General features: G+C 40.1%; 1 protein-coding gene across 6 annotated transcripts in view; it reads left to right on the forward strand.

Annotated features, from left to right (window-relative positions):
• The window catches only part of SMARCC1 (SWI/SNF related, matrix associated, actin dependent regulator of chromatin subfamily c member 1), a 203,364-nt gene that overhangs the window by 81,062 nt on the left and 109,977 nt on the right, over window positions 1-12,325 (forward strand). For all 6 annotated transcript variants that reach the window (XM_055279147.2, XM_063609526.1, XM_063609529.1 and 3 more), the window contains 2 exons: window positions 1,871-1,992; window positions 6,988-7,112. In XM_055279147.2, the coding sequence (XP_055135122.1) occupies window positions 1,871-1,992; window positions 6,988-7,112 (247 nt within the window). The remainder of the gene's footprint in view (window positions 1-1,870; window positions 1,993-6,987; window positions 7,113-12,325) is intronic.

Genomic DNA, 12,325 nt, shown 5'->3' on the forward strand with positions numbered 1-12,325 from the left:
CACGCCTGTAATTCCAGTACTTTGGGAGGCCAGGGTAGGTGGTTTGCTTGAGCCCAGGAGTCCGAGACTAGCTTGGGCAACATGGCAATACCCTGTCTCTGCAAAAAATACAAAAATTAGCTGGGCACGGTGGTGTGCAAATGTAGTCCCAGCTACATGGGAGGCTGAGGTGAGGGGTATCAATTGAGCCCAGGAGGTTAAGGCTGCAGTGATCCATAGTCACTTGAACTTGGGTGGTGGAGGTTGCAGTGAGCTGAGATTGCGCCACTGCACTCCAGCCTGGGTGTCAGAGTGAGACCCTGTCTCAAAAAAAAAAAAAAAGAGAAAAAAATTCAACTTCAGATTTACTGTATCATTCAAAGGTGTATATCCTTTAGATTTTTTTCAAACTGCTATTACATACTCATAAGGTGTTTAAGCTTCTCAGTTTGATGCTATGGAGCTTCTTAATGGAAATACAGTTGTAAGGAGTAAGATGGCAACAGAGAAAATTAATGTTTAATTCATGGATTTTTTCATTTTAGCATGAGACAGAATCTCATTCTATCGCCTAGGCTGAAGTGCGGTGTTGCGATCATAGCACACTGTCACCTTGACCTCCTGAGCACAAACTATCCTCCTGGCTCAGTATTCTGAGTAATTCGGGCCACAGACGCACACCCCTACACCCAGCTAACTTGTTTTTGTTTGTTTTTGTAGAGACAGGGTCTTACTCTGTTTCCCAGGCTGGTCTTGAACTCCTGGGCTCAAGCATTCCCCCCGCCTCGGCCTCCCAAAGTGCTGGGATTACAGGTGTGAACCACCGTGACCAGCCTAATTGATGTTTTAATTTTAGATTATTTACTTACGCCTCTGATGCTTTTACCTAATCTAGTACTGATTATTTAGGTGTTTTTGCTTTATGATAGTGTATTTTATTAAATTGGTAGTTACTGTTTGCAGGCTTACTTTTGTATGTTGATCTTAATGTCTTGCAACTTTCCTGAACTTGTTCATTAGGTTTGGAAGCTTTTTTTATGTATAAAATTTTATCATTTGCAAGCTGGGATAGTTTTTACTTACAAAGGTTGACTTTTTTTCCCTTCTTTGAGACAGTCTTACTCTGTCACCTAGGCTGGAGTGCAGTGACATGGTCACGATTCAGTGCAACCTTCGCCTACCGGGTTCAAGCAGTTCTCATGTCTCAGCTTCCTGAGTAGCTGGGAGTACAGGCATGCTCCGCTATACCCAGCTAATTTTTTGTATTTTTAGTAGAGATGGGCTTTCCCTGTGTTGGAGAGGTTGGTCTTGAACTCCTTGCCTCAAGTGATCTTCCCGCCTCGGCTTCCCAAAGTGCTGAGATTACAGGCATGAGCCACGGTACCCGGCCTAGAGATTGACTTTTAAATCATGTTGCCATCTTGCTTAACATTTCTTATGACATAAAGTTATCTTCTGTTTATTTTAGGGATTAAGAATAATTCCTATAATGCTCCATTTTCACAGGATCCTTTGGCCTGTCTTTGCATTTTGTCAGTTTAATAGAGTGTATTTCATATTTTTCCAGTAGTTATTGAAATACATTTCCCACCTCAAAATATAGAATGTGAACAGTAGCAGTTTTTAGTTGTGCAGGGTTTCAGCATGTCTGTTGTAGCATAGTTTGAATAACTGATAGCCGATATTTCCATTGATGATATATATCACCTGAAAGGTCAAGGAAAGTTTCTTGATTACTGGTGTTCCTGGATGATTAATGATATTCTTTTTATTTGCTCTGAACTAAGGATATGCTGTTGTCTTTGTGTGTGGAGACTCACCTTTTGCCAAGGATTTGTAGAAACTGAGGAGCAAAGATAGCTGATACTTATTTCCATTTACTTCTTCCTAGCCAGTCAGAAGTCCAGAAAGAAGAGATAGAAAAGCATCAGCTAATGCTCGAAAGAGGAAACATTCGCCTTCGCCTCCCCCTCCGACACCAACAGAATCACGGAAGAAGAGTGGGAAGAAAGGGTAAGAACTAGTACATGATTTAAAGGGCATTAAAACAGGCCGGACGCGGTGGCTTACACCTATAATCCCAGCACTTTGGGAGGCCAAGGCGGGCAGATCAACTGAGGTCAGGAGTTCAAAACCAGCCTGGCCAACATGGTGAAACCTTGTCTCTACTAAGAATATAAAAATTAGCTGGGCATGGTGGTGCGCGCCTGTTGTCCCAGCTACTCGGGAGGCTGAGGCTGGAGAATCACTTGGATTTTTTTTTTTTTTTTTTGTATCTAAATATTGAGAAGCATGACTGGTAAGGAGTTTAAGACATTATATTCACCATGTTTAGTGTCTCCTTTTCTGATTTTACCGCTTGTCCCATTTGTGATCAAATAAGCTCATAGAAGAGATGAATATGTGGCTGCTTGATGTTCTGCAAAGCATGGCAGTACAATGCCTGGTTCAGAGCTACACTTTTGTACTTAGTGAGCTTTGGTTGAATGAGGATTATGATTTCTACTAAATAGATGGTTTTGAGGGTTAAATGAGACTAAAGCCTTTGCACATTGCCTGGCCTTAAATACACACTTAATAAATGGTAAATAGTACTTAATAATTAATTGGTATATATTAAGATACATAAATTCTGGTTTGCCTAGCTTAAAATATTTTCATTATAATTTTTATTGTTTAGACTTAGCAAGACAATTATGGTTTGTAAATTGATTATTTTCATGTGACAGTCAACTTTTTGGATGTTGATTGAAGTGTAAAGACACAATTGACATCTCTCCTGCAGCTTCCTTATATACACTTTCCTCTCTACCCTAGTTGGCATTTCTGTTCCCAGAACATGCCTTGAATAGTATTACTTCCTGAAGGGTAGTTATGACAACACTCTTACTAACAGAAGTCTTTAGGGACATTTAAAAACCTCTTAGTTTCATATATTATTAAGCAAGTTACAGTCATCAAAAAACCTTTAAAAACTTAGTTTTTGAGTCCACACGTATTATGACATGAAAATTGAAATTATAAAAATAGATTTTTCGTTAGCTGTTTCTGGGGTAACTATTTTTTATAGTTCCTTTTTTTTTTTTTTTTTTTTTTGAGACAGATTCTCGCTCTGTTGCCAGGCTGGAGTGCAGTGGCACAATCTCAGCTCACTGCAATCTCTGCCTCCCATGTTGAAGCGATTGTCCTGCCTCAGCCTCCCGAGTGGCTGGGACTACAGGCTCGCGCCACCACGCCCAGCTAATTTTTTTGTATTTTTAGTAGAGACAGGGTTTCACCATGTTAGCCAGGATGGTCTCGATCTCCTGACCTCGTGATCCACCCGCCTCGGCCTCCCAAAGTGCTGGGATTACAGGCGTGAGCCACCGTGCCTGGCATACATTCCTTTTATATATGTTTAACATTTCATCTTTTTTTTTTGAGACAGGGTCATGAGCCACCGTGCCTGGCCTACATTCTTTTTATATATATTTAACATTTCATCTTTTTTTTTTTTGAGACAGGGTCTTGCTCTGTTGCCCAGACTGGAGCACAGTGGTGTGATCTTGGCCCACTGCAGCCTCCATCTCCTGAGCTCAGGCAATTCTCCTACCTCAGCCTCTTGAGTAGCTGAGACTACAGGTGCGCAATATCACACCCAGCTAATTTTTGTATTTTTTGTAGAGGTAGTGTCTTGTCTTGCTATCCACACTGGTCTTGAACTCCTGGTCCCAAGCAATCCTTCCACCTCAGCCTCCCAAAGTGTTGGGATTATTTGCGTGAGCCGCCACACCTGGCCTGTTTCTTACATTTCTAATCTGAATATTGTTGTTGCTGTTCAGAGATTTTGGAGCTACATGAGATCTTTGCAGGGAGAGCACTGTCAACTATAATGAGATAAAACGGGGTGCTAGGACACCAGTGGTTATTGAACCAAGATGTGATCTCTAGGAGGCTTGAGGCTCACAGTGGTAACATGTACCCTCTACTCTGAATATAATGCGTACCAGATTGAGTTCTTCTAAAATATATGTATGCATGTACATTAATGGAATACATTTGCCTTGTAATGACCACGCCTTTTCTCATTTTACATTTCTCCTTAGAATTATGTTGAAAATATACTTAGAAAATATTTTGAAATCTGTTTTCTCAACTTTTGTTTCATTCATCTGCACTGTATGTCTTCCCCTTTAAGTATTTTATCTCTCTGCTGCCTTTAGGTTTATAGACTTTTAAAAAATCATCATGCAGCACTTGTCTTTCAAGTTGCCTGCTTGGCCCTCTTCCGAGTGTACTTTGCTTCCTTTTGCTTAAAAAAAAAATAAAGGCCGGGTGCAGTGGCTCACGTCTGTAATCCCAGCACTTTGGGAGGCCGAGACGGGCGGATCACGAGGTCAGGAGATCGAGACCATGCTGGCTAACACGGTGAAACCCCGTCTCTACTAAAAATACAAAAAAAAATTAGCCAGGTGTGGTGGCGGGCGCCTGTAGTCCCAGCTACTCAGGAGGCTGAGGCAGGAGAATGGCATGAACCCGGGAGGCGGAGCTTGCAGTGAGCTGAGATCGCGCCACTGTACTCTAGCCTGGGCGACAGAGCAAGACTCCATCTCAAAAAAAAAAACTCATCATGTGATTTTTATTCAGAAAAAAATTTTACTTTATGTATCCTATTCAACCTAAGCCAGTATGTCATCCCTCAAAGGGAACTTTGAGCATTCTTTCTACACTGTAGAACTCAGGCTGGCCCAGCATGCTGTTTCAGACAGCTTTTTCTCCATTTCCACTCTCACTTCACAGTGCACTTTAGATTGCTACCCAGTACTTCCCAAAGCAAGTGTGTTTTTCTTTTCTTATACCTTTTGGCCATTATTCTACATCCTGAAGCATTGTCTTTCTTTATTATTTTATTTATTTATTTTTGCCAGACAAGATCTTGCTCTTTGGCAGAAAAAAATAAAAAATGATAACAAATAAATTAGGGGTTTAAATTAGTATAATAACATCTGCTGAGGAATAAATGAATAAAAATAATAATTAAAACAAGACAATGCTTCTGGATGCAGAATAAAGGCTAGAATGCAGTGGTGCAATCATGTAACCTTAAAACCCTGAGGTCAAGCAGTCCTCCTCAGTGGCTAGGACTACAGGTGCGTGCCACCATGCCTGGCTTAGCATTAAAAACTTTTTGGAGGCTGGGCGTGATGGCCCATGCCTGTAATCCTAGCACTTTGGGAGGCCAAGGTGGGCAGATTGCCTGAGCTCAGGAGTTAGAGACCAGTCTGGGCAACATGGTGAAACCCCATCTTTACTAAAAATACAAAAAAAATTAGCTGGTGCGTGATTGAGCGCCTTTGTAATCCCAGATACTGGGGAGGCTGAGGCATGAGAATTGCTTGAACCTGGGAAGGAAGAGGTTGCAGTGGGCTGAGATAGTGCCACTTCTCTCCAGCCTGGGCAACAGAGCATGACTGTCTCCTACCCCCGCCCCCACCAAAACGAAAAGAAAACAAAACTTTTTGGGCCAGGAGCCAGTGGCTCATGCCTGCAATCCCAGCACTTTGGGAGGCCAAGGTGGGAGGATGGCTTAAGTTTGAGATCACCTGAGGCAACATAGTGAAACCCTGTATCTAGAATAAATTAAAAAAAGAAAAATAGTCCGGGCATGATGGTGTGCACCTATAGTCTCAGCTACTCAGGAGCCTGAGGCAGGAGGATCACTTGAGCTGAGGAGTTCAAGGATGCAGTGACCTGTGATTGCACCACTGCATTCCAGCTTGGACAACAGATTGAGACCCTGTCTTAAAATTTCAATTTTTTGTTTTTTTGGTAGAGATGGGGTCTTGCTCTGTTTCCGAGGCTGGTCTTGAACTCCTGGCCTCAAGCAATTCTTCTGCCTTGGCCTTCCAATGCTCTGGGATTACAGGCATGAGCCACCACACCCAGCCCTTACCTCTTAGTGAATTGTTAAACAGTTCTCAAGGTTCAGCTTAACTCTGACCTTCAATCCTTACAACCTCTCTATGATGTATTTTCTTGGTACCTTTATTCTTTTCTCTGCACTGAAATATAATACTTCTGTCGTATTTCTCTGTGTTTGTATGAATCATGTTATGTGAGGTAAAGATTTCTGTCCTATATCCCTTGTAATCCCTAAAGGTAAAGAATCATTACTGGGTTTTTTTTTTTTTTTTTTTTTTTTGAGCCCCCTGACATTTATTAGTTTTAAAAATTAATAATTATTTGATTGAATTTTTGGTGCAAGAGCAGTGGAAGATTTTATACGAAAGAATTAGTACTATATTTAGGGATTCTACTTGTAGTTCCTGATATTTGGATGATAAAAGGGCCATTAAAACACAATGGTACATATCTTTGATCACATATGTGATTGCTTATAATCTTAGAATATATATTTCCTTAGCAGTTGTTCTTTTATTACACTAATTTAAGTCCCTTTTGTGATACTGCCCACAAGTGTCTAGTAGGATTTTTTGCCCATTTTTTATGCCTGTTAACTTTTATTTTTGTTTTATTGGCTGGTTAGATGTAATTTGGGGGAAGTTATCTAATTTTTTCTTTTTAATGTTTGCCTTTTTTATTTTTAAAAATTCTTTTAGATGGAGTCTCTCTCTCTCACCCAGGCGGGAGTGCACTGGCGCCATCTCAGCTCACTCTAACCTCCACCTTCCGGGTTCAAGCGATTCTCCTGCCTCTCAGCCTGCTGAGCAGATGGGATTACAGGCGCCTGCCACATGCCCGGCCTATTTTTGTATTTTCAGTAGAGATGGGGATTCGCCATGTTGGTCAGGCTGGTCTCAAATTCCTGACCTCAGTGATCCACCTGCCTCGGCCTCTCAATGTGCTGGGATTACAGGCATGAGCCACTGCGACCGACCTACTGTTTGTCTTTTAAAGTGATCTTGAGCATATATTCTACAAATAATGAAGGTGTACAACCTCAGAAACTGTTTGCTATCAGTAGCTATAATCAGTCTTGTTTATATTTCATATACTTGTATGTTTTAGCCAAGCTAGCCTTTATGGGAAGCGCAGAAGTCAGAAAGAGGAAGATGAGCAAGAAGATCTAACTAAGGATATGGAAGACCCAACACCTGTACCCAATATAGAAGAAGTAGTACTTCCCAAAAATGGTTTGTATTCTTCTGCATGAAAGTGTTAGATTTAATTTAGTCATTCTCAGCAATACCATGGGATGATTCATTGCTTGCTGTGGGTCCACCGTTCTTGACTTTCAAGTATGAATAGATTGTCCCTTTTATGGATATCTTTTTTTAATTTTCTTTAATTATTTGAGTAGTTTTACTCTTTATCGAGAAAACTTACAGCGACCAAAAACATCTTTAAATTTAGTAATGTTTTAAAATTAATGGTTTTTAAATTGCAACAGAATCACATTCATATGAAAAAGTGGAATACGTACCTATATATAGTTTAACTTATTGAAATTTCCAGGGAATGCTTTATATGAATGCAAATTTGAAGTTCTCCAGTAATGAATTTCTTCTAAGTTGATGAACCTTAGTTACCAGTTGTGTAAATTCTGGCCTAACTTCTATTCAATGTAATTAAATTCAAAGTGGGCTGGGCGTGGTGGCTTATACCTGTAACCCCAGCACTTGGGGAGACCAAAGCAGGCAGATCACTTGAGGTCAGGAGTTCAAGACCAGCCTGACCAATGTGGTGAAACCCCATCTCTACTAAAAATATAGAAATTAGCCAGGCATGGTGGTGCGTGCCTGTAATTCCTGCTGCTCCAGAGGCTGAGGCAGAAGAATCATTTGAACCCAGGAGGCGGAGGTTGCAGTGAGCTGAGATCATACCACTGCACCTCCAGCCTGGGCGACAGAGCAAGACTCAGTCTCAAAAACAAAAACAAAACCAAAAAACAAAAAAAAAAACAAAATATTCTTTAAACATTTATAAGATATTTTTTATTGACCATTAAATGTTTGTGTCCTCAGTGAGCCAGTGATCACATTTTCAAAAAATAAGCTCTAGCGTACTTCAAAAAGTAAAGACCTTTGATAGGCGTTTTATGGTTTATTAGCCTTCTCCACCCACCTTTGTGGGAGCAGCTTGTAAATAAGAGACTATATATATCAGTTGGTGAATTACAGCTCTCATACTAATCATCCAAGTTTATAGAATTTCGCTGGAATCTAGAAAGTGGAGATTTAAAATTTGGGGACTAGAAACTAAGTCATTAAAGTTATTAGTAGGTTTTTTTTTTTAATATACTTTATTGAAATGAAGTAACAGGAGGAATTAGAACCTTTTCTGGTTATTAGAAGCTGAATTACAGTTCTTCAAAACAGCCTAAGATGAAGCATTGTAGTAAATTATATCTCTTTTTTATTTTACTATTCTGTGAGCATGAAAAATAATGAAAAAGTAGAAGAAAAAAATCTAGGATTTAAATTAAGATGTATATGAAGCATATAACTATCTCTCCTGCCCTAAACTTGTACAGTGACAGACAGAAAAGAGTATTTTAAAAAAAGCCTAGGAAAACCAGAACATTATTTTTCATTATTGAGAAATTTGTAAAATATAGGAAGCCATCTGGATCTAAAAGTAAGATGAGTTACTAAAACTCAGGAAGTATACAGTTAAAAATAGGAGAAGACTATATGGTTTATATAGCACTAAACAGAGCAATTGATAAGTCTGTATGATTTATATGACACTAAACACAGAGCAATTGATAATTAAGATGGGCACTGGGTGTATATATGTATATACATAGGTATATACATGTAGGGCAATATACGTATATACCTATGTATAGATATATAGGGCAATATACATATGTATAGACATATGGAGCAATATACGTATGTATAAGATGGGCACTGGATGTGTATACATATGTATATACATACTGGGCAGTTAAGAATACTAGGAGAAGCTAGACTCATCAGCATTGGTCTGTCTGTATTTTGCACTCAGCTGATGGTGTGTTGTCTGGTCGAAGGCTAAAGCACTAAGACTAAAGGTGACAAAGATGCAAGGAAAGTGTCCCAAGCAGTTCTTGACCTCTAGATGGAGGGATTAAAGGATAAAAAATAATAATAAGCAGGAGAATTAGTACTTGTCCTTTTTATTGGTTTTCTGTTTTCTAGTGGATTTATAAATTTAGCATTTGATTTTTCTGAATTTAAGTATAACCAGTTCAAGCCCCTATTCACAGTTGCTTGGATTTTTCATTTTCTTAACACTTTTTTTTTGGAGGACAGGTGCTCTTAACTTTTCCTGTGTCCTAAGAAATTTTTTGCCTACACTAGTGTTGCAAATGTGTTTTTCTGTGTTTTCTTGTAGAAAGCTTATGCCTTCTGCTTTTATAGTTAGGTCTGTGACCCAATTTAAAGTTGTTTTTGAGGATGTTATGAATTAAGGGTCGAAGTTAATTTTATTCCCTACATAGGTATTTAGTTGTTTGTATACCATTTGCTGAAAAGACACTACTCACATTGAACTATTTTGGTGCCTTTGTTGAAAATCATCACACATGTCTACATTTAGATTCAGTATTCTATTCTAACCATCTCATTGTACTTAATACCACAGGGCCTGAGTTACTATAGTTTTTTTTTTTTTAGTAAGTATTGAAATTGAGTAAACTCCTTCAACTTTTGTTCACATTTTTCAATATTGTTTTTGCTATTATAGCTCTTAGCTTTTCCATGTAAGTTTTAGCACCAGCATTTAATGTAATTTTTCCTCTTCTGTGTTTTGTATGTTTTACTAGAGGTCTTTCACATTTTGTTAAATTTACATCTCTTTTTTTTTGTTACTGACAGTGTAAATTTTTCCACTTATTTTTTCCTAGTATATAGAAAGAGAATTAATATTCCCTAATTTTTGGCCGTGTATTCTGTTGCATTTTTAAAAATCATGTATTCTGGCACTTTTTTGTAGATTTCTTAGGATTTTCTATTACACAAACCTCCAGTTATACCTCCACTATAATTTTTAATAGTGGTTTAGAAAGCAGACTTTTTTGCTTTTTTCTCTGTCTTCGAAAGAACACATTTATATTTTACCATGGTGTGTGATATCACACAAATAGGTGTTTCATCAATTTCAGGAAGCTTTCTTCCTGGATTTTTCTGAGTTTTTATGAATGAATGCCAAATTTTGATACCGTTCTTCAGTATCCACTGATGTAATGATATTTCTCCTTTTAATCAGTTAATATTATTTAATTGTATGATTTTTGTAGTGGTTGAATAAACTTTGCATTCCTGGAATTTACCTCATTTGATGACATTGTATTTTTTTTTAATGTGTTGGCTATATTTGATTGTTTAATATACTTTAAAAGGATTATTTTAGTCTGTATTTGTGGAGGATATTGATCTTTTTTTTTTTTTTTTTTTTTTTTTTTTTTGAGGTGGAGTCTCACTCTCGCCCAGGCTGGAGTGCAGTGGCGCGATCTTGGCTCACTACAAGCTCCACCTCCCGGGTTCACACCATTCTCCTGCCTCAGCCTCCCAAGTAGCTGGGACTACAGGTGCCCGCTACCATGCCCAGCTAATTTTTTTGTATTTTTAGTAGAGACGGGGTTTCACCATGTTAGCTAGGATGGTCTCGATCTCCTGACCTCGTGATCCGCCTGCCTCGGCCTCCCAAAGTGCTGGGATTACAGGCGTGAGCCACCGTGCCCGGCCGGATATTGATCTTTAACTTTCTGTTCTTAGCATTTTCTCATCAGGTTTTGCTATCAGGGTTATGCTGGCCTCATAAAATGAGTTTGGATTTTTTTTTTTTCTCTTAAGAGTCAAGGTCAAGGCCAGGTGCAGTGGCTCACACCTGTAATCCCAGCATTTGGGTAGGCTGAGGTGGGAGGATCACTTGAGGTCAGGAGTTCAAGACCAGCCTGGCCAACAAGTTGAAACCCCATCTCTACTAAAAATACAAAAATTAGCCTGGCGTGGTGGCGCATGCCTGTAGTCCCAGGCTACTCGGGAGGCTGAGGCAGGAGAATCGCTTAAACCTGGGAGGCGGAGGTTTCAGTGAGCCACGATCACGCCAGGGCACTCCAGCCTGGGCGACAGAGCCAGACTCCATCTAAAAAAAAAAAAAAAAAAAAAAAAGTCAGGGTCTCTCGCTCTTTCTCCCAGGCTGGAATGCATTGGCACAGTCACGGCTCACTGCTCACTCAAGTGATCCTCCCACCTCAGCCTCTCGTTTCAGCTGGGATACAGGTGCTCACCACCATGTTTGCCTAATTTTTATTCATTATAGAGACACGGTCTTGCCATATGGCCCAAGCTGGTCTCAAACTCCTGAGCTCAAGCAATCTGCCTTCCTCAGCCTCCCAAATTGCAAGCTACCATGTCTGGCTTATTTTGTAGTTAATTACTAATTAAAATCTGTGGCAGAGCTGGACATGGTGGCCTTTCCCTGTAGTCCTAGCTATTCAGTGAGAGGATTGCTGGAAACCAAGGACATTGAGGCTTCAGTGAGCCATGATTGCATCACTGCACTGCAGCCTGGGCTAAGGAGTGAGACCCCGATTCAGAAAAACCCAAAATCATTCACTGAAAATCTAGTCTTTTGAAATTTATTCACACTTGGCTGGGCGTAGTGGCTCATGCGTGTAATCCCAGCACTTTGGGAGGTCAAGGCGGGTGGATCACCTGAGGTCAAGATTTCAAGACCAGCCTGGACAACATGGTGAAACCCTGTCTCTACTAAAAATACAAAAAAATTTAGCCGGGTGTGGTGGCGGGCGCCTGTAATCCCAGCTACTCAGGAGGCTGAGGCAGGAGAATCACTTGAACCCGGGAGGCAGAGGTTGCAGTGAGCTGAGATTGCGCCATTGCACTCCAGCCTGGGCGACAAGAGTGAAGCTCTGTTTCAAAAAAAAAAAAAAAAATTATTCACACTTGTTTTATTACACAGCATATAGTCTATTTTGGTGAACCTTTGCTTGTACTACCTGAAAAGGACATGTGTTGTGCAGTTTTTGAGTCTAGTGTTGTATAAATTTGTTTATGTTTTGTTTTGTTTTTTTGTTTTGTTTTGTTTCTGAGACAGAATCTCACTCTGTTGCGCAGGTTGGAGTGCAGTGGTGCAATCTCAGTTCGCTGCAACCTCAGCCCCCAGGATTCTAGTGATTGTCCTGCCTCAGCCTCCCGAGTAGCTGAGATTATAGGCGCCCGCTACCATGCTTGGCTAATTTTTTTTGTATTTTTAGTAGAGATGGGGTTTTGCCATATTGGCCAGGCTGGTCTCGAACTTCTGATCTCAGGTGATCCACCCGCCTCGGCCTCCCAAAGTGCTAGGATTACAGGCATGAGCCACCTCGCCTGCCCCCCCCCCCCCCTTTTTTTTGAGA

Source organism: Symphalangus syndactylus, chromosome 1 (assembly GCF_028878055.3).
Source record: "Symphalangus syndactylus isolate Jambi chromosome 1, NHGRI_mSymSyn1-v2.1_pri, whole genome shotgun sequence".
NCBI classification, from domain to species: domain Eukaryota; kingdom Metazoa; phylum Chordata; class Mammalia; order Primates; family Hylobatidae; genus Symphalangus; species Symphalangus syndactylus.